The sequence below is a fragment of the Sceloporus undulatus genome, chromosome 2, assembly GCF_019175285.1.
Source record: "Sceloporus undulatus isolate JIND9_A2432 ecotype Alabama chromosome 2, SceUnd_v1.1, whole genome shotgun sequence".
In the NCBI taxonomy this organism is placed as follows: Eukaryota; Metazoa; Chordata; class Lepidosauria; order Squamata; family Phrynosomatidae; genus Sceloporus; species Sceloporus undulatus.
The window spans coordinates 123,728,609-123,751,072 of NC_056523.1; the positions used below are offsets into that span (position 1 = coordinate 123,728,609).

General features: G+C 43.3%; 1 protein-coding gene across 1 annotated transcript in view; it reads right to left on the reverse strand.

Moving 5' to 3' along the window:
- Positions 1-22,464, reverse strand: part of LOC121922681 (CD209 antigen-like protein C) — a 37,901-nt gene that overhangs the window by 6,418 nt on the left and 9,019 nt on the right. The window contains exons 2-6 of the mRNA XM_042452389.1: positions 18,260-18,376; positions 16,895-16,957; positions 14,415-14,504; positions 8,643-8,818; positions 4,859-4,968 (exon numbers count right to left, since the gene is read on the reverse strand). Of these exons, the coding sequence (XP_042308323.1) occupies positions 4,859-4,968; positions 8,643-8,818; positions 14,415-14,504; positions 16,895-16,957; positions 18,260-18,296 (476 nt within the window). The 5' untranslated portion in view covers positions 18,297-18,376. The remainder of the gene's footprint in view (positions 1-4,858; positions 4,969-8,642; positions 8,819-14,414; positions 14,505-16,894; positions 16,958-18,259; positions 18,377-22,464) is intronic.

A 22,464-nucleotide genomic window follows, 5' to 3' on the forward strand; every position in this document is an offset into this window, starting at 1 on the left:
TTATTAATGAAAATAATTTTGTTGTGTAGAGAAAGGGGGTGTTTAAAATCATCCGCTGCAGGCGTCAAATGGATTAGGTACACCACTGTCCCTGTTTAAACTGCATATCCCAGGATTCCATAGGTAGTTAACATGGCAGTTAAAGTGGAATCATTGTGCTACAATGGTGTAGTATGAAAGGGCCCATGATGTTAAACATATATGTAACCTAGGTCTTCTATCCCAGGGTCTCTCTCTTTAAAAGTACAGCATCTTCCAGCAATACAAGCAGGTTAAACCCTTTAATTACTGCAGTATTATTTTGGCAAGGTTTTAAAGGCTGACTAACTGCTCAAAGTGATTGGGGCTTGCAAAATTTTTGTTTATTTGTTGGTTTTAATAGTTACATTTTAAACTGGTTATAATTTATAATAAATAAATAAATAACATTTTAATTTCTATCCCACTTTTTGCCAGGCAATCAAAGCGGCGTACAACTGGTTAAAATACATCCATATATACATAATACTCCCCTTAAAACAAGATTAAACAATGTAAGATTAAAAGCTACATATTAAAACCAACTAAGTTAAATAAAAGTCATCATGGGCAGAGTTCACTGGATGGGAAGTCTTATTTGTGGCTGAGCATTTTTTTTCTGGGAAGGCTTGCCGGAAGAGATCCGTCTTAATTGCCTTTTTAAAGCTCTCTAGATTGGTAATTTGGCGGATCTCATCTGGCAGGCCATTCCATAAGTTGGGAGTGGCTGCAGAGAATGTCCTCTGGGAGGTCGCCATCAACCTGGTCTTTAAGGGCTGTAATAAATTCCTCCCAGAGGACCTGAGTGTACGGGGCAGATTATATGGAAGCAGGCGATCCCTTAGATAGGTTGGGTCCAAGCCATATAAGGCTTTAAAGGTGATAACCAACTCCTTGTACTGTGCCCGGAAACTGATAGGCAGCCAGTGGAGTGACTTCAATATTGGTGTTATATGGTCACTCCTTGCTGTTCCTGTGACCAACCTGGCTGCCATATTCTGTACCAACTGGAGTTTCCAGACTAGGCACAAGGGTAGTCCCATGTAGAGCGCATTGCAAAAATCAAGTCTTGAGGTTACCAGTGCGTGTACTACAGTTTCGAGGTCACCCTGTTCCAGGAAAGGGCGCAGCTGGCGTATCAGCCGAAGCTGATAACAGGCGCTCTTGGATAATGTAATGATATTTTTTGCTTTTGTATTTAGTATATATTTTAAAATCTATATTTATTTTAAGTGTAGTAATCTGCCTTGAGTCCCAAACTGGGGGGAAAGGCAGGTTATAAATAAATATCATCATCCATTGTGCCATCCATTACTACATATGAACAGCCTGCCTTTTCTGTGATTTCAAGATCCACAGATAGGATGCCTTAAGGCTGCCAGAGGTAACCAGAGCCATCTCCTTTTCAACAGATAATTTTCTAGCCTGCCTCTTAAACCCTTCAGGTGAGAGGAGCTCTTGGGCCTTGCTAAACTACAAGCTGCACAATTCCACAGGAGGCAGCTGTAGCAGTTAAAGTGGAATAGTTGTGCTATAGCAGTGTGGTGTGATATTATCTTTCGTCACCACCACTGGCCATCTGAGAATGTGGTAAACTGAAACCACCCAGGTACTGTCTACTTTTCTGAGTATGCTCTTCTAAGAGTTTTAGTGCTAGGTAATGCCTCCTTTCTTTTTCTCCCTTTCTACCTTCTTTGCCTCCCTTTCTTATAAGTAAGGTTTTGTTTTACTTCTCTCCAAGCTCTGAGATTTTGGAATGGGATTGTGACAAACTAAAGGCAGAGTCTTCCCCATCTCAATTGTTTGAATTACACTCCAGACTTTTAAAGTTAAAGAGAAGTACAGATGGAAGGGCAAGCTGGGGCTTGACAACACAAGGCTGGCTGACATTCACACTCCAGAGCAAATCTGCCATACATCATAGGAAGTGCTCTTGCAGTTGAGTTAGGCTGAGTAGGACTAGCATTGCATGGTGACAGTTGCCATAAGGCAGAAGAAGTATTGCTGGCAGCTTGCCCTACAGGGATGGCATTAGAATAGCTGCTATTCTCTGTCTGCAGTATTTCTGCTCAGCCAACATTACTGCATACTAGACAATTCTCCTAACATTACCCAGGTTGTGGATGATGATTTTATCTTGATAATTGTTTATCGCTTTAAAATATAGTAGGAAAGATGAACTCAAAGATGTATTTCAAATTACAATGCAGAAGGTATTATTTTAAAAATTGAATTAACCTTCCAACTACAGTATAGAGAAACTATGGGGCTAAACATACTGGCATTATACACCAGGGTGAGGGCGGCATGGGGTCATCCATATGCATACAGGCCACCCCCATGCCACCCCCCCACACTGGCATCACGCCGCACACCCAACCACATGGTGGGGGCATCACAGCGCTCCTTGCTGCAACATTTAAACACGCTGTGCCAAAGGAGTGCTGAAAAGCCACGGTGGCAGGTGCAAGAGCAGCATTTTGCCATTCCTTTTAGCACTGACAAACTGCCGGATCAGGGCCATGGCTTGTAGTTGCTGCGGCCCCAATCCAGAGCTGAAAGGGGTAGCAGCAGGCCGCTCCAAAGGGGCGGTCTATTTAGCTCTATACATGTAATTAAGGCATATGGCACAATGGCCAGGACTGATCCCATCAAAAAACGACGTACAGAAGGCAGCAGTCTAAGCCAGGGGTAGGCAACCTGCGGCCCGCGGGCCGGATATGGCCCGGCAAGGCCTTGGGACCGGCCCTAGCCCGGTCCTGCCGCCAATTGCTGCCAAAGCCTTTGGCCTATCAGGAGGAGGCGGGCAAGGGGGGGAAGCGGCAGGCAAGGGGAGCAAGCGGTGGGCAAGGGGGGCAATTGTCTATAGAAGCCTCCAAAACATGCATTTATATTAACATTTTTTTAAAAATCAGCAAATTTTTAGCGTGTCCTCCATATTTTTTTAAAAAGTGTCCTCCACTTGAAATTTTTGTCCTACATTTGTCCTGGTTTATTTATTTATTTAATTTTTTTAAAAAAATTTATTTAATTATTTATTTTTTGGCTTTGGCCCCCCAGTTGTCTGAGGGACAGCAACCCGGCCCCCGGCTCAAAAGGGTTGCCTACCCCTGGTCTAAGCTGTGTGAAAGCATTCACAGATAGTCACCAGATAAGTGCTTGTCCGGGAGATACTTGAAGATGTTGGTGGACTGGGCACAAAGCTTCACTATGTTCTTCAGCTTCGTCTCATTAGATTGCACACCAAATTTGATGACTCTGCTCAAGCATGTTGATTTGTGTACCATGGCAAGCAGGAAGGTAAACATTTCAAATCAGATTATAAGCAGGGGGCATTTATAACAAATGAACCGACTATTGCCTAGTCAGAAGCAATATACAGCTAATCACATGTGGCTTATCTTTGGAAGATATTTGGTTACCAAAAGAGCAGTTGCCATAAGTAATCAGAGTAAATGCTGGTGGCAAAACTTATCCCAAACTGTTGTTGTTGTTACTACTATTGTTACTGTTGTTGTTGTTGCGTGTCATCAAGTCATTGCTGATTTATGGCAACCCTATTATGGGATTTTCTTGGCAAGATTCATTTAGAGGATGTTTGCCATTGCCTTCCCCTGATGCTGAGAGCATGTGACTTGCGCAAGGTCATCCAGTGATTTCATGGCCAAGCTGGAAATTAAACTCTGGTCTCCTGAGTCACAGTCCAACACTCAAACCACTGCACCATGCTGATTCTCAACTGTACAGAACATGAATCATACTTGGCCCTTTACAGACCACCCAAAAGGGTGGTCTGCCGGCACCCGTGTTTGCTGCATGAGGGAACCACAGCAGACAAACTGCGTGATTCCCCCGCACAGCAAGAAGAACCCGCAAAAAGCGGGTTCTTCTTGCGGCGCCATTGTGACATCGCAAGGCGCCAATGGTGCCCTTGCGGCATCACAAGGGCACTGAGATGTGTGGACACTAGGCGTCCATCACGTTAAAATGGCGGCACCCATTTGTATAGGGCACTGCCATTTTGACACCCTCATTACGTGCAAGGGGCAAGGCGCATCAGGAAGCGCCGCCCCTCGCGCGTAATGACAGCGCCCAACAGGGCCCATCTGGAACGCGCCACTTGTTATTGTCTTAAATGTATTGAGATAATAAACAGACTTCCCTTGGCTAAGTTATAAATAAATGAAGAAAGGGAACATCAAATTATTCTTCATTGAGGAACTTGTCAGGGATATCCCCTCTCTGTTCTTTTGTATACATTGACTATCAAACCATTACCTGTGTAATGATAGCAACCTATTTCACTCTTCATTATCATTCTTTGAACTTTCCAAGACTTCACCTTTCATCTTGTCTTAATGGATTATATTTTCATTTTGGGGTGGCTCCTGCACCACTGAATATTTGCCCTTTGCTGTTGTGCTAGCAGAGAGCTTCCCTTCTAATTGCCAGTGTTTGTAGTCTGGGGATGAAATTTACATCTAAAAAATCTGCTTTGCTATAGCCATAAAGCTTTATTATTCCACTGTATTGAAAACTGGACATTTTATGGCAATGTCTCAAAGGTTACCTCCACCAGTATAAAGCATAATAGACAGTGGCATCAGGCTGATGTCACTCGATGTGGGGAGGGGGGATCAAACTTCCTTGCCCCCTCCCAGCCAGACTACTGCAGCCTCCCCCCCAAAGGCTTTCAGGGTCTATCATGGCTGCTGCCCTCCCCCAGAGACCTTCAAGGTCTGCCATACACCCTGCACCCCCTAGTAACGCCACTGAAAATGTCCAGTGTGAAACTGTCAAGTTCAACTTTTTAAAAGTATTACAAAAAAAGTGTACTCACGTGGTTGATACAAGCAGATTGCCTTCTTTCCATTTCCACTTTCCTTCCCTTTCTATGTCAGTCATACCCAACCAGTGTGTCACATTGTTGAGGTTATCCCTCAGAAATTCCTGGGGGGAAATAAATAAATCTTCAAATACAGTCCCCCCAAACTTGTTAGTAAATCCCACTAAATTCACTTATGATTAAAGATGTTTAGGATTGTAATGTGTAGTGAGTTGGCCCTCTGCCAGTAGGCAGATGGGTTTTGGTGTTCTTGTTAAGCTCAGGGCCAAACATTAACAGCTATCCAGTGGCAAGAAAGGGTTCATTTGAATTGTTGACCTTGTTGGATACCTTTGCATTCACTTTGCCGTTTTAGGCTTGGAAATGTAATGAAGGCAGAAAATGGACTGGGTGAGTGAATTTTTCTCTTGCTAACTTCTTGTGTGGTGGTGGTGGTGACGATGACGACAATACCACCCTCACTCTTCCTTTATAAGTTCCATCTTCCAGTGCTGGCCTCAGAGGCCTGAGATTTCAATTTCTTGGAAATGAGTCACATATAGATAACCCCTGACTCCATTCTGTGTTTTAACATAGGTGAGAAAGAGAGCTTACTCCTTGATTTCCATTTTGTTAATTACATTCCTTGATTACATTTCTTGTTTAAAGTAAAAGACTTTCTGATAAAAACAACCCAGTGTTCCTGTTGATTGAATTTCCTCAGCTATTTGCTTCTTTGTGTATGTTACTTTAGAGTCTTTAAGCCTTTATTAGTCTTTACTTGTATGCTCCCTCTTTCTATTTCCCACACTTTTACCTTGCCGCTTTTTGACCTCTCTTTTTTACAGTCCTGCTTTCTCAGACTTCATCTCACTCTGCATTCCTTTCTCCCCTTTCTCTCCAAAGGCAATCAGAAGTGTCCATGAAAACAGACTGTAGGTTTGTAAGTCCACAAAAGTTTATGAAAGTTTGCAAAGTAAGCTTTTTATTTGTAGTTCCACTCTAATTTGAAGATGGGTTCTTAGAATCATAGAATAACAGAGTTGGAAGAGACCACAAAGGCCATCCAGTCCAACTTCCTGCCATGCAGGAAATCTAAATCAAAGCATCCCCGACAGATGGCCATCCAGCCTCTGTTTAAAGACCTCCAAGGAAGGAGACTCCACTACACTCCAAGGGAGTGTGTTCCACTGTCGAACAGCCCTTACTGTCAGGAAGTTTTTCCTAATGTTGAGGTGGAATCTCTTTTACTGGAGCTTGCATCCATTGTTCCAGGTCCTAGTCTCTGGAGCAGCAGAAAATAAGCTTGCTCCCTCCTCAATAGAACAACTCTCCAAATACTTAAACAGGGCTATCATATCACCCCTTAACCTTCTCTTCTCCAGACTAAACTTCCCCAGCTCCCTAAGTCGTTCCTCATAGGGCATGGTTTCCAGACCCTTCACCATTTTAGTCGCCCTCCTTTGGACGCTGATGTTTGAAAGTAATAAACATTGGCTTTTGATGGAATTAGATAAATTGTTAACTGAAGTTAAAAGAAAAGTGGTAGCAGTGCTTATGCCGCTTAAGTGGCTGCCTTGTTGCAGACATGACTGGCTCCATTCCCTCACTCACCTCCATGTCTCTTCCTTGATGTTCTCTCCTCCTTATTAATCTTCTTCAATCTGGAATGCCTGGGAATGTTGGGGAAATCCTCTGGAGCTCCTCTGCTTCCCCTCCACTTCAGGGACACTTCTATCAGGTGATTTAATATTTTTCTCCCAATCTAGCCCCCGCAACAGGCAACCATCTATCAGAGTGACTTCAAAGAGATGGTCTACAAACGCCATGCCACCGGAAGTCAGAAATAAACTTTGATTTTTACTCACTTTTGCTAATGAAGACCAATCTGCCAGGCAATGAACCTTACTCTTGTGACACTTGTACAGGTCTCATAGCTGTCGGGAGGACATGAGTCACACTTGTGCATTTTGAGTTGTTTGTTTGTTTGCTTCTGCTGAGTGATAGTCTAGGTAGAATTTGTTTTGGGCCCAGTTCTACCATTGGCTGGGAATGTTGGACTCAGCAAAAGGGATGGAATGTCTTTGTACTGTGTACCATTTGCTGCATCATTTACCACCAATAAAGCTTATGCTATAGTAATAACATGTGGCAGTGTTCTGCATTGAAATGATGCCTGGAACTACACCCAGTTCTGGCATAAGACACCACTGTTAGGCACACTTAGTAGATGTTTATATGAATGATATGCTCCTAAATGCAACTGAATGACACTACAGAAATACATCAATTCATTTTAAAGTTTAAAATTTATTTTGCATAGCTATATACTGCCTAATAAAGAAAAGTCTCTTCTTTAAATATAACTGATGTAAATATGAAATCTAAAACACCAGATAACCAGAATATAAACAACAGCAGATAATGATATAGAAATAAATGATCTAAAATATGCTAGAATTTTTTCCAACATGAACACACCTGGATTTTTTAAAAGGGTATTCGCTTGCTAGGTAGCCAGTGTGGTGTAGTGGTTTGAGCATTGAACTACAACTCTGGAGACCAGGATTTGAATCCCTGCTCAGCCATGGAAAACCACCGAGGACCTTGGACAGGTCACACTCTCTCAACCTCAGAGGAAGGCAAGGGCAACACCCCTCTGAACAAATCTTGCCAAGCAAACCAAGAGTGTTGTTGTTGTGTGCCTTCAAGTCATTTCCAACTTATGGTGACCCTAAGGTGAACCTATCATGGAGTTTTCTGTGGCTGGGAGGGTGTAACTCACTCAAATCACCCAATGGGTTTCCATGGCTGAGTGAAGAATCCTAGTCCTGCGCTCAAGCCACTATACCATGCTGGGTCTCTACAGCATCTTTAGAAATAATGCACTTTAAGTGCTGTACCTTTATCCTATGACTGTGCACTTCAAGTTTTAAGTACCAAGTAGAATTGGTATATATGGAAGAAGGTAATCCTTCATGAAATCTGAAAGCAGCACCACCATCTTACACATACCCCACAAGCATTTATGGCTTTGAAGTTTAACATCAGCATTTACTACTGAGCCTGGAAAAAAAGCAGAAGCCAGTGGAACCGTCAAATTACTGGCATACAAATACCATATTTTCCAGTCTCAGTTAACAATATTGCTGCCCTATTTTGGATCAGCTGATATTCCTGGACTGCTTTTAAGGGCAGCCCCAGATACAACAAATTCTATTAATCCAAACATAACATAGCAAATATTTAACACAATCTATGTGTATTGCATTAATACCTTTGAATGCCAAAGAGGAAATATTACAAAGCAATGCCGATCTGAACTCCCCCCTCCCCTTCACAGATCCATTTGCAGCCTGCAAAAGGGGAGGGAGTCTCTTCAAGTTCTCTCCCCTTTTGGTAGGGTATTGCCAATATGTGAAATCAACTTAATTTCAGTTTATGGCAAACCTATAAAAGTGAGACCCCCAAGAGCCCTGCTCCAGTTTTGCAAACGGCATCCTTTGGAATATCAAATAATTTAGGTGGAACAATAGCATTCCATTTTTAATGTATTAAGAATAAAATATTTTAAATGAAATGTATTAGTTTTTAAAAATCGAATTCCCTTTCTTAATTAAAACACCTATGTCCCACTCTTTTGAATTAAAAGCACCACCCAGAAGCACACTCATTTAAAACCTTTCCTTCTTAGAACACATTAGTAGCCCATTCCTCCAAGTGGCAGTGGAGAGATGCACACAGCATCCTGGTGGCAGTCTTGTATCTCACCCATCATGGCAAAGGCAAAAGGACTTACCTGCTCTTCATCAGACCAAACACTAACCAAATTAGCCTTCTTATTAATACAATGCCACAGAGCATTGGTCCAGTTTTTCTTCTCTGCTGAAAAGTAATAGCAGTTTCTTCCTTCCATTTTCCATATTGTGGGGCATGAACGAGAGACCAGGGACTTTCCCTCACCACAGATGGATGCTGCAGAGCAAACATGGCACAACACTCTATTAATGCTTGACCCTGTTGTGAGACCTCAGAGTGCTCAGAGGCAGCTGGCAATTCAGTGTCTCAGTGGGCAGGGCATACACATCATCACCCGCTTTCTCAAACACTGCAGGCAATCTGCATTTGCTTCTTGGCTCTGTTTCAATCCCTAAGATATATTGAACACTGCAGCCTCCTTCTCGAATGCAGCTTCTTAAATATTCTGGAGCCAGTTAGGAACATGGGATTCTCCATCCTAATTTTCCCTATTGCATATGAGGTCAGAGCCAATATGGGGCAATTTGTTGCCCAAAGAAGTGCAGAAAATAGTGTCCCTGGAAAAGAATAGATGCATAAGTCCTTTGGTTTTTAGAGCTACTTGAGATATCTGGGCTTCTGAGGCAGAAAATCTTTCAAACTATTGTTCCCCTTTCTGGCAGATAAAATGATAATATATTAGAGTAACTATTCATATTCTGACTTTTGCTGATACCTAAAATATGCTGCTATATTGTCTTTCTTTACCTAATGACAAGGCTGCTGTTGTCCATCTCTGTGCCAATCTCATGCCACTCTGGCAAACAGAGCAGGAAATTAATTCTGACAGGGCAACTCAGCCCAAAAGCAAAGCTTACCAAGCAGAATTGTAACTGTATATATTTCCACAAGCATTTGGAGTGATAGGGCTTCTGGCCCATGAATGTTTATTGGTTTTGAGCTCTGTAATATCTAGGATAGAGCCTAAATACCCGAAAAGATCCCAGATCCCAAGCTAAACAGGGTCAGCCCGGGTTAGTACTTGGATGGGAGACTAACAAGGTTTGTTGTTGTTATCCACCCTTGAGTCAATCTCGATCCATGGCGACCCTGTGGATGAGAAATCTTCAAGATTCCCTGTCCTCCACTGCTCTGCTTATTTCCTGCAAAGTCATACCCATGACATCTTTTTAAAAATCCATCCATCTAGCATGCAGCCTTTCTCTCTCTCTGCTTCCCTCCACCTTCACTAGCATTATTGTTTTCTCCAATGAGTTGTGCCTTCTCATGATGTGGCCAAAGTATGACAGCCTTAGTCTAGTCATCTTGGCTTCCAGAGAGATTTCTGGTTTGATCTGTTCTAGCACCCATTTGTTTGACTCTTTGGCTGTCCTCAGCAAAATCCTCAGCAATCCTCTCCAGCACCACATTTCAAATGAATTTATTTTCTTCCTGTTTTCTTAACTGTCCAGCTCTCGCATCAATTCATGGTAATAGGGAATACAGTGACTTGTACAATTCTAACTTTCATGCTCAGTTGTATATCTTTACATTTTAGGATCTTTTCTAATTCTTTCAAAGCTGCCCTCCCCATTCTTAATCTTCTTATGATTTCTTACTGCAGTCCCCACTCAGATCAATGTTTGATCCTAGGTACTGTACCAGGTACTGTAGACTGTATTTCAGATGAAAAAACTGGCAAAGCCTGGCAAGAGTATTTCTTATCTCAGAAAATGCTATGAAATTCATGGGGTCACCATAAATTGACAGGCTACTTGAAGGCGCTTACACACACACACACACACACACACACACACAATATCTAGGCGGGTATGAGGTTATTGGTGCCTTGCTTACCATAAAACCGAATAGAAAATCAAGTCAATAACTTCTGAGCACTTTAATACAGCTATTTAAAAAACCTGATAATTTATGCTGCACCAAGCTCATCCATGAGGGAGATATTTGGTTACTTTGGGGTGGGCAAAATCTCTATTGCCAAACAATGAACCTAACTTATGTGTAAAAAGCAGAAGCTGTGAATACAAACAAAACCAAGAAACACAAAGGTGCACCACCAGTATCTGTATTCAGGATCCACACTTACTAACATCCGATTAAAGTTTTGCAATAGAGTGTGTTGCCGTGGAGAAGGTTAATCAACGTCTTTTACATGAGATTTAAAACAAATAAAAACTCTGAAAGGTGATCATATTACAAATGGTTTTTTCTCTGCATCAGGACAGCAGCATTATACACCATGAGATTTCAGGGACATATCTTAAGACTTAGGGACAGGCTCTGGTGCTGTTTTTAAGCATGACACACTGTTGCTCACAGCATGTCATCCAAATTAATACATGAAGACTAACAAATTAGTAAATAGTTTCTGGTGTTTTTTTTTTTAAAGCTCTGCTCCAAGGGGTGGGGGGACACAATTTCTTGGCTCTGCAGGCACTGTCTCCAGTAACTTATGGACATTGCATTCCAGGGACATCACTAGAGGGGGTGCAGGCCACATCAGGTTACATCCTAAGGAAAGGGTGACACCACTGCTTTACAAACATCTACCTTTTGGCAGAAACCATTTGTGGCATTCGCTTGCATCCCCTTACAATCCTGACAAAATGCTGTGAGTAGGGTGATGTTCAGTGAGAGGAAAAAGGAGAGGTCCCAGGTTTTCTTATAAAATAATTTAATTTTTTTAAAAAAAAATAAAGACCAAAAATGTAAAAACCATTTTTAAAAAAAAATATTTTTAAAAATATTTTTAATTTTTCTTTAAAAGCATCACATCTTACCAAATTTTCACTTTAACCACATGAAACTATGAACATGTAAATACATTAGTACCTATGATATTGTAGTGTAAAGGTATAATTTTACTTTTTCTATTTTTCTATGGCACAAGTATTGCCATTATATTCAGTGATAAGTGGGAATAAATAGTAACATTAGTACAAAAAACATTACAAAGGATTCTGTGTGATGTGGTATGAGAGGAGGTCAGTGGCTGCCGTGATGCCACGAGTTACCGCCCCAGGTGTCTCCAGCCATAGCCATGCCACTGTGTAATTTTCCAAGCAAAGATACAGATGTTTAAACTCTGGCCATTATCAGATGAGTGTGGAACTGGGGGTCTTCCGCACTGGGCGGTTCGAATTCACGTTATTTCGCACAATACCATCATACCAGCATTCGAATGGCCCAATCTGCACTCACGTGAAAGCGCGAGCTGCCGAACTGAATGCGCACTGGCTCCTCTTTTTGGAGCGTGTTGGCCAGTGCGCTGATAAGGGGATTGGCGATATCCTGGATTGGGGCTCTGTTCGATCTCAGTGCGAATGGGTCTGGTGTGACTACCCAGTCCTGAATTCCATCGCAAGACCCCCAGATTCCAATTTTTACTTCCGGTGGGTCTTTCCTCTTGCCGGTTCCAGGGAAGCGGGGGGGGGGCGGTTCCAGCGGCCTCCTCCTCCTCCTCCCGGCTTGAGAGGCATCCCTGGCTGCATCCCAGGCAGGGAGGAGGAGGAGGAGGCCGTTGGAACGGCGGCGATCGCCGCGATTCTAGCGGCCCCGCGCCTGTTCCCTGCCTGGGATGCAGCCAGGGATGCCTCTCAAGCCGGGAGGAGGAGGAGGAGGCTGCTGGAGCCGCGATTCCCGTTGCCCCCCGCGCCTCTTCCCTGCCTGGAAGGGCAAGGCATTTCCTCCCCTCATCGGAGGGGAGGGGGAGGAGGAAAGAGCCCTGGGCAGAAGGGAGCAAGGGAAGGCATTGTTTAGGAGCCTCTTTTCCCTGCATCCCCTGCCCAAAGCCCTCTGTCGCTGGGCATTCCTTCCCTTGCAGGAGGAAAAAATCAGGTCATGAACGGAGCTCATGTCAGGCAACCCCCCCCCTTTTCAAATTCAAACAATTTTTTTTTAACGCAGATGTGCATGGTTAATATCCCAGAATGTATGTTTTATTTTTAACCATTTTGTTGAGCGCAGATGCGCACGGTTTATATTCCAGAGGCAGATGGAGCCAGGCTTGCACTTGTGCAGCCGCTGAAACCCCTGTGCCTGGCTCTTTAAAAAGGGAGGACACTTCCCCCGATGCCCTGCAAACGTCACCATGATGATAGCTTGATTGGCAGCGGCCAATCTACAGAATGCATTCGATTTCTGTCAAAATGCATTCGATTTCAATTTGTAGTGGGCACTTGCTAACGGAGCGATTGACAGCCGCTGGAACTGCTCCTCTCCCCCCCCAGAATACATACTCACACACTCACACACACACACACACACGTAGAACCAGGCATTGCTAATTTGTTGCATGGGAAGGTCATGGTAACATTAAAACCAAGCGGGAATGTAGAGAGGAAACAGTAATGGGCGCGTTGTATCGCGATTGTTAATGTGCATGAGCTGGCTCTCCAGCTGTTTACCGGGCTGTTATGACGGGACCTCCCCTTTCACCCCGGAAGCGTTTAAGGTCGCAACCCATGCAGGGCACCACTGAGCATGTGCGAGGCGGCCGATACGAATCGGCCAATCCTCATGTTGAGCACCGGTGTGACAAAACATTCTGCACTGAATGCACTTCGCGCGAATGCAGATTGGCCAATTTGAATCATGCCAATGCGGAGGGACTCCCAGGTATGATGGTATTGTGCGAAATAACGTGAATTCGAATCGCCCAGTGCAGAAGACCCCCAGTTCCACACTCATCTGATAAGGGCTTCTTTTTGAAATATTCTGATTTAAAATACTGTGACACTAACATGCCATACATATTTCAAGGTTTTCTTGGTGGTGGGTGGCAAAAGAAAAAAAACTGGACAAAGAGGAGATGGAAGTTGATGGGTATAGCTAAAAGTTGGAGGTTGAAGGACAAAAAGGATGAGAGAGGCTGCTGCCACATGGCAAAATAAAGCTGTCTGACACCACTTTAATTGCCATGACTCAATGCTATGGAATTCTGGGATTTGTAGTTTTGTGGTATATTTAGCCTTCCCTGTCAGAGACCTCTAGTACTGCATCAAACTACAAATCCCAGAATTCCATAGCACTGAGCCATGGAAGTTAAAGGGGCTGTACACATCGCCCCTAAGGAGCAGTATGAAGCCACCTCTCTCTGCCGGATCAGGGCCATGGCAACCACATGCTGCAGCCCAGATCTCGCCTTTCCGCAGTGCAAAAAGGAGTCACAAAAAGCAATTCCTTTTTGCACCCCAGAAATGGCATTGTGGCCACCAGTGTATGTTTTTTCTTCACTTTTTTGGTGCTGCGTCATTTGGACACAGCACCAGAGGAGCACAGTTACACTGTGTGCCATGTGGTGCAGCGCATGGGTCATGCCGGCCTGGGGGTGGAGTCAGAGCATGCGTCATGTGGGCGCCATGCCCTACTCTGCCTCCAGGCTGGTCTTAATGGCCGGTCTGTACAGCCCAAAAGTGGTGTGAAATGGCTTTATTTCTGCAATGTGGCAGCAACCAGAGAAAGAAAAAGAAAGTTATGGAGGGAGGGTCTGAATATAGCAGTAGATTCTCATTCCCTTTACCTTTCCCCTGTTGTAGGTTAGAATGGAAGGCCAGGACCATCTGCAGGGTTATAGTTGCTGTTCAGAGCACAGTCTGGGCAGTACTGCCTCCCTCCAGCCCTTTGCTACTATACTGTCCAAGGCAGAAAGTCTTATGACTCTAGAGGGAAGAGGGGTTAGGCATGTCCCTTGCTTCTCTTGCCTTCCTAGTGGCTCTGTCTATTGGGTTTCTTTCAGAATTCCCACCTCTGGCTGATCAAGCCAGAACTAAAATAGGCCAAATAAAAACATGCCCCAGGGTTCCAGCCTCACCTGTGATGTCCTGAAGTTCACTGAAGTTATTGCTTACAGTCCTTTCCATAATCTTTTGTGCTTCTTGAATATTATCCAAGTCCTGCCACACTGAAAAAAAAATGAAATGCTCACAAACACTGGTGAGTTAGCGCTGTCAGGTCACCTCTGAGGCTGCTCTGCAGTCCAGCTGCCAGTTCAATAGTGAAAGAAAGGGTTCAGACTGTCTGAGGTGAGGATGAAAGAATAAAGCACTCAGCAGCATAGATTCATACTCTTTTCTCACTAAAACTCTAAACTGCCTTAACCTGAAGCGCTCTGGGAGGGGAAATGATTTCATGAAGAATCAGATCTGTGAAGGAGGTAAATTATCCTTAATAGGCTTGAATCAATGAAACCTGGCTGCCAATCAATATATAGAGTGATCTCTGTCTGGACTCTAGACATCAGAGATTCCAGCACTTCACGCTGAGATTGCTTTGAAGTGCTGATGTTGCTTTCATTTGACCATGTGCTGCTTCCTTCCTGCTTATTCAGGACCAGCCTTATAATGAGCAAAACTGGGGTGTCTGCCTCAGGTAAGAGATGTACCACAGCCTGCTTACTCCATCATTTCTACACTTGGTGGCATGGGCTGAGAAGTGTAAGGTCAACAATAAATTGCTTTATACAAGTCATTTTATTATCAGTTATTCTTTTTATATTACTAAAGGAAATACATTTTGATCTCATGATTTGAGGAGGGAAAAATGACATTCCTAAGCAGTATGAGTGTGTCAGTAGGTCTTTCTGTATCCCTTTTGAGAAGCCTCTATTGCCTATTTCTTAAAATAAGATAATCACATGTATACCATTTTGTTTCCAGTCAGCATGATGGCGTATGTGAGATTTTGTATGTTTGGATTAGTTGTGATTGGTATGTTTGCCCTGTTTGCAAAGACTGGCTTTCAATCAAATTCTTGATAAGTTTTGTCTAGATTACTTGTGATTGGTTCTTGACTCAGGCAGCAAGAGGTCTTTGATCAGCCCTGGAACCATTATTTCAAATGCAGGGCAAATAGTGGGCCAAGTTGTGTGTGTGTGTCACAAGTCACCCCACCTCAATTATGTATCATAGAATAAACTCATGGTTTAAATATATACATACCCATCCAATGGATAAATGTTCAATGGTAGACCATGACCCACTCTATGAAAGTGCCTGTTAACACAGTGGAAATGACTAAACATCTTACAAGTGAGTCCAAACCCAGCAGAGAGCTCTCCCCTCTATCCCAACAGAGAGCCAGTGTTGGGTTTTTTTGGAAAGAGAACTAAAGAAAACTGCTTGCATTGAATGGCTTGGCTACAGTGACACATGCCTTAGTTACATCCTGTCTGGATTACTGTAATATGCTATGCAGGGGGCTGACTTTGAAGAGTGTTTGGTAAGTTTAATTGGTCCAAAGAGCTGCAGCCAGACTACTGAATGGCGCACGCCATTCATTTTTCTAACGGAAGGGCGGGGTCCAGATCCCTCATCCCCCCCCCCTTGGCTACATCCCTGGAGCAAGGAAAGACTTTGTTACAATAGCCCCACTTGCTCTTTCCTGGCGCAATTCAAAGTTCTAATTCTGACCTATAAAGCTCTATAAGGCTCAGGTCCAGGTTTTTTGAAATGCCATTTTCTTCCATATGGGGCTGCCCAGGTTTTATGGTCTTTGGGTGAGGTCTTTCTCTCTGTCCCACCACATTCACAGGGACATCTAGTAGGGACACAGGAGAGAGTCTTCACAGTGGCTGTTTCTCAATGTTGGAACTCCCTTCATAGAGAAACTAGACTGGCCTGTTCAAGGGTGGCTTTCTAGTAGTGAGTGAATAATTATTTCCCTTACAAAAGACCTTTGAGAACTGTTGATATGGAAACTGCTTTTAATAGTATAGCATTGTCCATATGTGTTGCTTTGTAATGGACATTCTTCCAAATTGCTTTTAATTCTGTTGATAGTCTATATTTTAACTTTTGTATGTTTTTAACGAAGTGACCTTTTGTTAGCATCTCTTGTAAGCTGCCTTGAGTCTCGTGGCTAGAAAATGATGAGATATATCCAGTTCTAGTAGTAGTAGTAGTATGTAAAGGGATATTGTAGTACCTTTGAGACTAACTGAGCAAAGGCATTGAAGCATAAGCTTTTGTACACTTGTATGGCTGGATGGAGTGAATTGATGTCTAGGAAGGACCTTAACAGTCAGACTATATGAATAGCCATAGAAATGCAAAATTTGTGGGTGTGGAGATGAGGTGACAAGTTCGATTTTAACTATGGTCATTCAGGGACCATGGCAGGAGAAAATATATTGCCTATGGCCAGAATGGGTGGATGAGCATAAGTTTGGGGATATGGTGTGTGCAGACTGGGAACTGGAAGGAGAGGGGCAAGAGTGCCCTCATGGGGCTGGGGTAGGAGTAGTAACAATAATAGTAGCAACAACAGTAGCAACAACAACAACATAGTACCTACCTCTCATGAGCATCTCTGAATAGTTCAGGTTTAAGGCCTGTAGTTCCTCTGACACTGATGAGACTGAATAAGGAAAATGAGACAAAGACATGCTGTTCTTATTCTTTCTTGTGCTACCAAAGTAAGCCTTACTTTGAGTCATACAGTAGATCCTTGTTATACACTGGGGTTTGGTTCCAAGATCCCCCATGTATAACAAAATCCGTGTATGCTCAAGTCCCATTAAGTATAATGGCATAGCAAAATGGTGTCCCTAATAAAAAATGGAACATCAAGGTAAATTTATACTTTTTTGGAACATTTTCAAACCGTGTATGCTTAAATCCGTGTATAAGAAGGGCCGACTGTAGTTTCCTTTTGGCTCATCCAATGCCCTCATCCCTATGCCAAGACCTTTCTAATAATGGTGGCAACTAATTCAGTGGAAAATGGCAGACAAAGAAAACATGATGAGGGGGTGTTTCTCCCTCGGAAGCTTGGAAGGCAGACTATCTGACAGTAGATGGTATAAATGCAAAAAATAATGAGATTATTTTCAGGAACCCAGTATTTTAAAAATAATTTTTCAGAAACAGCTGTCAGAACAGAGTCCTATATAGCTGTCAAGTGGAAGGCACAAACTTAGGATCAGAGTAAGCAGACAAAGCTAAGTATGTTGGAGCTCAGGCAAAAGTAAGGATAGCTCTTCCTGTTGAGGAGAGCCGATAGCCAAGTCAGGAACAAGCACCAACTGATAGCTTTTCTGTGTCTTTCCTTCCAAATATTATAATCCATTCCTACCTCAAAAGTCACATCATTGTGCAACAATAATATACAATATGCACAGTGAAAATACAATATTTACATTGTCCAAAGAACTGGACAAATACAGGTCTCACTTATCTGACATGGTTGGGGCCAAAAGTGTTTTCAGTTTCAGAATTTTTGGATTTTGGAATATTTGCATACACATAATGATAAATCTTGGAGATGGGGAAGAAGTCTAAATAGGAAAATAAGGTATGTTTCATATATACACATAGCCTGAAAGTAATTTTATACACAATATTTCTAATAATTTTGTGCATAAGACAAAGTTTGTTTACACTGAACCATCAGAAAGCAAACATGCCATTATCTCAGCTACCCATGTGAATGATTTTGGATGTTGGATTATTTCAGATTTCTGAATTCTGGATAAGGGAGACTCAACTTGTATATGTATGTTTTTAATATATGATCATAACTAAAATGGTTGGAACATGTTGCTTTAGCCATTAGCTCAGCATACAGGGTAAAATGCCCAGCAAGATGCAGAGAGTTCTGATTGCTCCAGATCCACTTGACAGGAAACTGATTTGGTTCTGACTGAAGAAGATCACTTACATTTTATCAGGACCAGAGATAAGAGACCTGCCCACATGGCTAAGCATATGGCCACCAGGACATAAAGAATTATCACATGATATCTTCTTTGGAGGGTAGACTCAGTGGTGGAAAGAACTGTGGAAAAGAAGATTGGCGGAAGGATTTAATTTGGAGCAAATCAAACAGTTTTAAGGAGGAATAGATTGTTACAAATGAAGCAACATAAAAATGAAATTAATAATATTGTTTATTTTCTAGATAAAAATAAATTCTAGAAAATGGTCCTTTGTTTCTCAGTCTCCTTATCTTCTGTGCAAGGAGGGGCTCAAGTTATTAGAGCCACTATCCAGTCCTGTTACTGTGCCCAAAGAAGTAGCTGCAAGCAGGAGGGATATAATTTTCCTTCCTCCCACAATATTCCATGCACCCTAAAAGCCTTAGAAACCTGCTCCAGAAGGCTGGGAAACTCTCTGAACACATTTTCATCACCTGAAAGGGCTGTAAGGTACTGGGAAGGGGAACATTACTGTGGACATCACATTACATTTAGGCCTTTTCCTTTTAAAAACAGTGTTGAAAGTTATATATTAAGTACCACACAGGATTTAGAAAGTAGTCTTGGGTGTGGTCCAGACAGTGCTTTGCGCCGGCCTGACCACATACTAGAGTTGCATGGGGACGGAGTGACCGCACGCCCCGCAACCCTATTATGTGGCGGTGAAGTAATAATGGCGGCACCCTGTATACATGGGCACAACCATTGTTACTTAAGTACCGCACGGCATCCACACATTGTTGCACTGTGCTTATATAGCCAGTGCACCAGTGGCGCACTTCTTACGCTGCCCCTGTGGCTTTAAAAGAATCCACTTTTCACAGGTTCTTTTTCCGCCGGAGAGAAGCTGTGCGGTCTGGTGGCTGCAGCTTCCCTCTGGGGGGAAAAAGGCCACTGCCACTCTGGACATTCTCCAAGGTATGTAACGGTCCTAAGAAACAGAAGTCAACAATTGTATAGGATGCCAGATCTATCCAGTCAAATTCACAATGGAACAAAACAACAAGTATGGACCTGTGCTGAATAGCCAAAGGTATTTGCCACAGCCCACAGGTAAGCCTTGGCTCTTAATTTCTTCTGTTTGGGTATGTGGTCATCTAGAGCAGTGGTCCCCAAACAGTGCCCTTTAAGAGATTTTGGACTTCATCTCCCAGAAGCCTCAGCAATGGTAGCCAATTGTCTGGGATTCTGGGAGCTGAAGTCCAAAATCCCACAAAGAGCAGTTTGGGAACCATTGATCTAGAGTAAGTAGGGGTAAGAAGTAAATTTGGTTTTCCTAGTAGATCTAATTTGCTATAAATCACCAAGGGTTTCATCTGAACAATGAAGTAGAACATGGCCTGGTAGCCCAAAAAACCCAAGGCTCATTCCCACTACAATTTGCAGTGAAATGCAGATTGAAGGTATATGACCCTCGTTCCCACTTGAAATCAATTCCGATTCTTATTTGATTGATTTCAATGGCAATAAAGTGGAGCAAACACAAAAAAATGGGTTTTCCAGAGAGTAGTTTCAAGTGTTTCTTTTCCAAAGAATCGATTCTGAAGTGAATTCAATAAGTGGAAATGACAGCTCAGAATCAATTCATTCTGAGGGGAGGGACGAATGGCACAGGAGTGTTTTCCATCCCTCCCCAGTTTTTTTGGAGATGTCACACACCTCCAATGCTGCCTTTTGAGTTTGTGGTTGTGACATGGGTGCTTTTTTTTTAATTAATCGATGAATTGAAAGATTGATCTTGCAACTACTTGCAAAGGCAAGTAGTTGCTAAGCCATTTTATCAATTTAGCACTTAATTTTTAAAAAAAAACTTGCCGTTTTTCCCGTCCTCCTCCTCCCCCTCCCGGGTACCTTCCTTCCTTCCTCCTCCTCATTCCTCCTTCCTTCTTCCTCCTTCTTTCTTTCCCCAGCAGCCTGAGACGTGGGCAAAGGCTTGCATCCGAGCACAGGGGAGCACACACCCACACACCCCTCCATGTGGGGAGGAGAGGAAGAGAGGAAAGCCACCCGAGGCAGGCAGGCAGGCAGCCCCACAAGGAGGGGAAAGCTGTGATGGTGGCGGCGGCAATGGCTTCAGCCGCAGCAGCAGCAGCAACAGCCCCAATCCACTGCTTTCCAGGCCTCGGGGAAGCGGCAAAACACCACTTCCCCGCAGCCTGGAAAGGGGTGTCCTTGGGGCTTCATGCCCCAAGGACACCCCGACAGCAGCAGGGAAAAAGAGAAAGGGCCCGGGCCCTTTCTCTTCTGTATCACTGGTGAAGTTGTTTAAAGGCCGCACCAGCAATATGCGCGCCGAAAGGAGCTCCATTTTGGAGCTACCTTTGGCGCCGCTGGAAGGGCGCCACAAATGCCCTGCAGCAGCACGCGCACATCATACCCATGGCGTTTGGCTGCAGTGCAGCCGTGACGTCATAATGGCAGCGCCCATGTAGACAGTGCACTACCATTTTGATGCCATGGTTATGTACTAGGGTTGCGGGGCATCTGTAAAGGATGCCCTGAGGCAACCTGAGCACGTATCCAGGCTGGCGCAAAATGCTGGTCTGGATACCGCCGATATCTGAAGAAGCTCCTTGAGAATATGTTAATATTTAAAGATTAAATGCATGAATTAAAGTGATTGGATTAATGTGCTGACCTGAGCAAGGATGAGATTCTCAAGAAATATAAAACCCCAAATTTTTGTGCTCAGAGAACCACTCTGGGAAGAAAAATGTATGCCCTGAGAGATTGAGAAGGCTAGATTTAATTTTAAAATGCAGGGAAAGAGCTTTCTTTTCAAAACTGTAAAGCAGAGAGGAATTTGCCAACTTGCCCTTGTAAGAATTATGCTAACATTTCCTGGAGAAACAAACAGGCTCTGGGAAGACAGTCAACTTTTTCTTTAGCAAAGACAATGAACATTGCAGTAGCAGATAACTCTGGGCACTTGGGCAGCAGGTTGCTTAAATAGCAGCCAGGATTTTGAAAACTCAATAGCATCCAGAAAAATTGGCAGGATTGGTTTGTACTTTGCTAGCCTGGAATAGGCTATGTTGTTTACACTGATGTTTCAGTAAAGGATTACCATAAGTTTAATAAAGGAAGAACATTTGTAAGGCATTTATGTTGAGTTTTGTGTTGGTTTTTCAGGCTGTCTGGCCACATTTGGAAAGAATTTATTCCAGACATTTCTCCTGCAACTGTGACTGGCATCTTCTGAAGATGCAATTTAGGGGTCACCAAAGTGGATTTAGGCACTGACATGTCAGGAGGAGGTGAGGAAAAGCCTATCCAGGATGTATCCTGCCTCTCAGGATACATCCAAGGTGGGGAGGAGGCTCAGAGAGTCAGGGTGGAGCCAGGTGGAGGGGAGAGTGGAGGGTTAGGTCTGGCTTTCTGAGCCTCCTCCCCACCTTGGATGTATCTCGAGAGGCTTCCAAGGTGGGGGGAGGGGGGCTGCCAAGGAGAAAAGGGGGTCTGCTTTAAACCAGATCTTTATCAGGAAGCCTTTTATAGGGGGTTGTGTTCTATTTGTGTTTTTTTTAACTTGTGTATGTTTAATGAAAACGATTTTAAATGTTTTTATTTTATTGTAAAAATTTTAACTGATTTTATCTGTGAGCCACCTGGGTCCCTTTTTGGGAGAAATAATAATAATAATAATAAGTTTACACTGGTACCCCGGGATACGAAAGGACCGGGTTACGAAATATTCGGGATACGAAATTCGCCGCTTGGAAAAAACTGTTTCGGGTTACGAAAGATGTTTCGGGTTACGAAATTCTTTTCGGCGCGAAATTCAAATGATGCAAACTGCATCTACTGTACTGTACTGGCTTTCCAGGGATTTCCAGGGCTAACGGTTAGGCTTAGCTGTGGCGCGAATTTTGAATTTCGTTAGGCAGCAGTGATTGGCTTGCGAAATCAAGCCGATCAATTGCATTGGCTAACGAAATTGGGGGGGGGTGGCTTGCCTTGAGAAATAAAAGCCGGCTTCCATTGATCTGCCCCCTTTGTCTGGCCCTTGGACTTCTGAGAGAAAGACTCATTGGAGCTCTGACTCTTGGTTGCGGTTCAGACTTTTCCTGGGTTTCTGCCTTGGGACTTTTGGAATTTTTCTGGCTTCTGCCATACAGTTTCTTCGGATCAAGACCGGCATTCAGCAATTTCTCTAACGGTAGGTTGA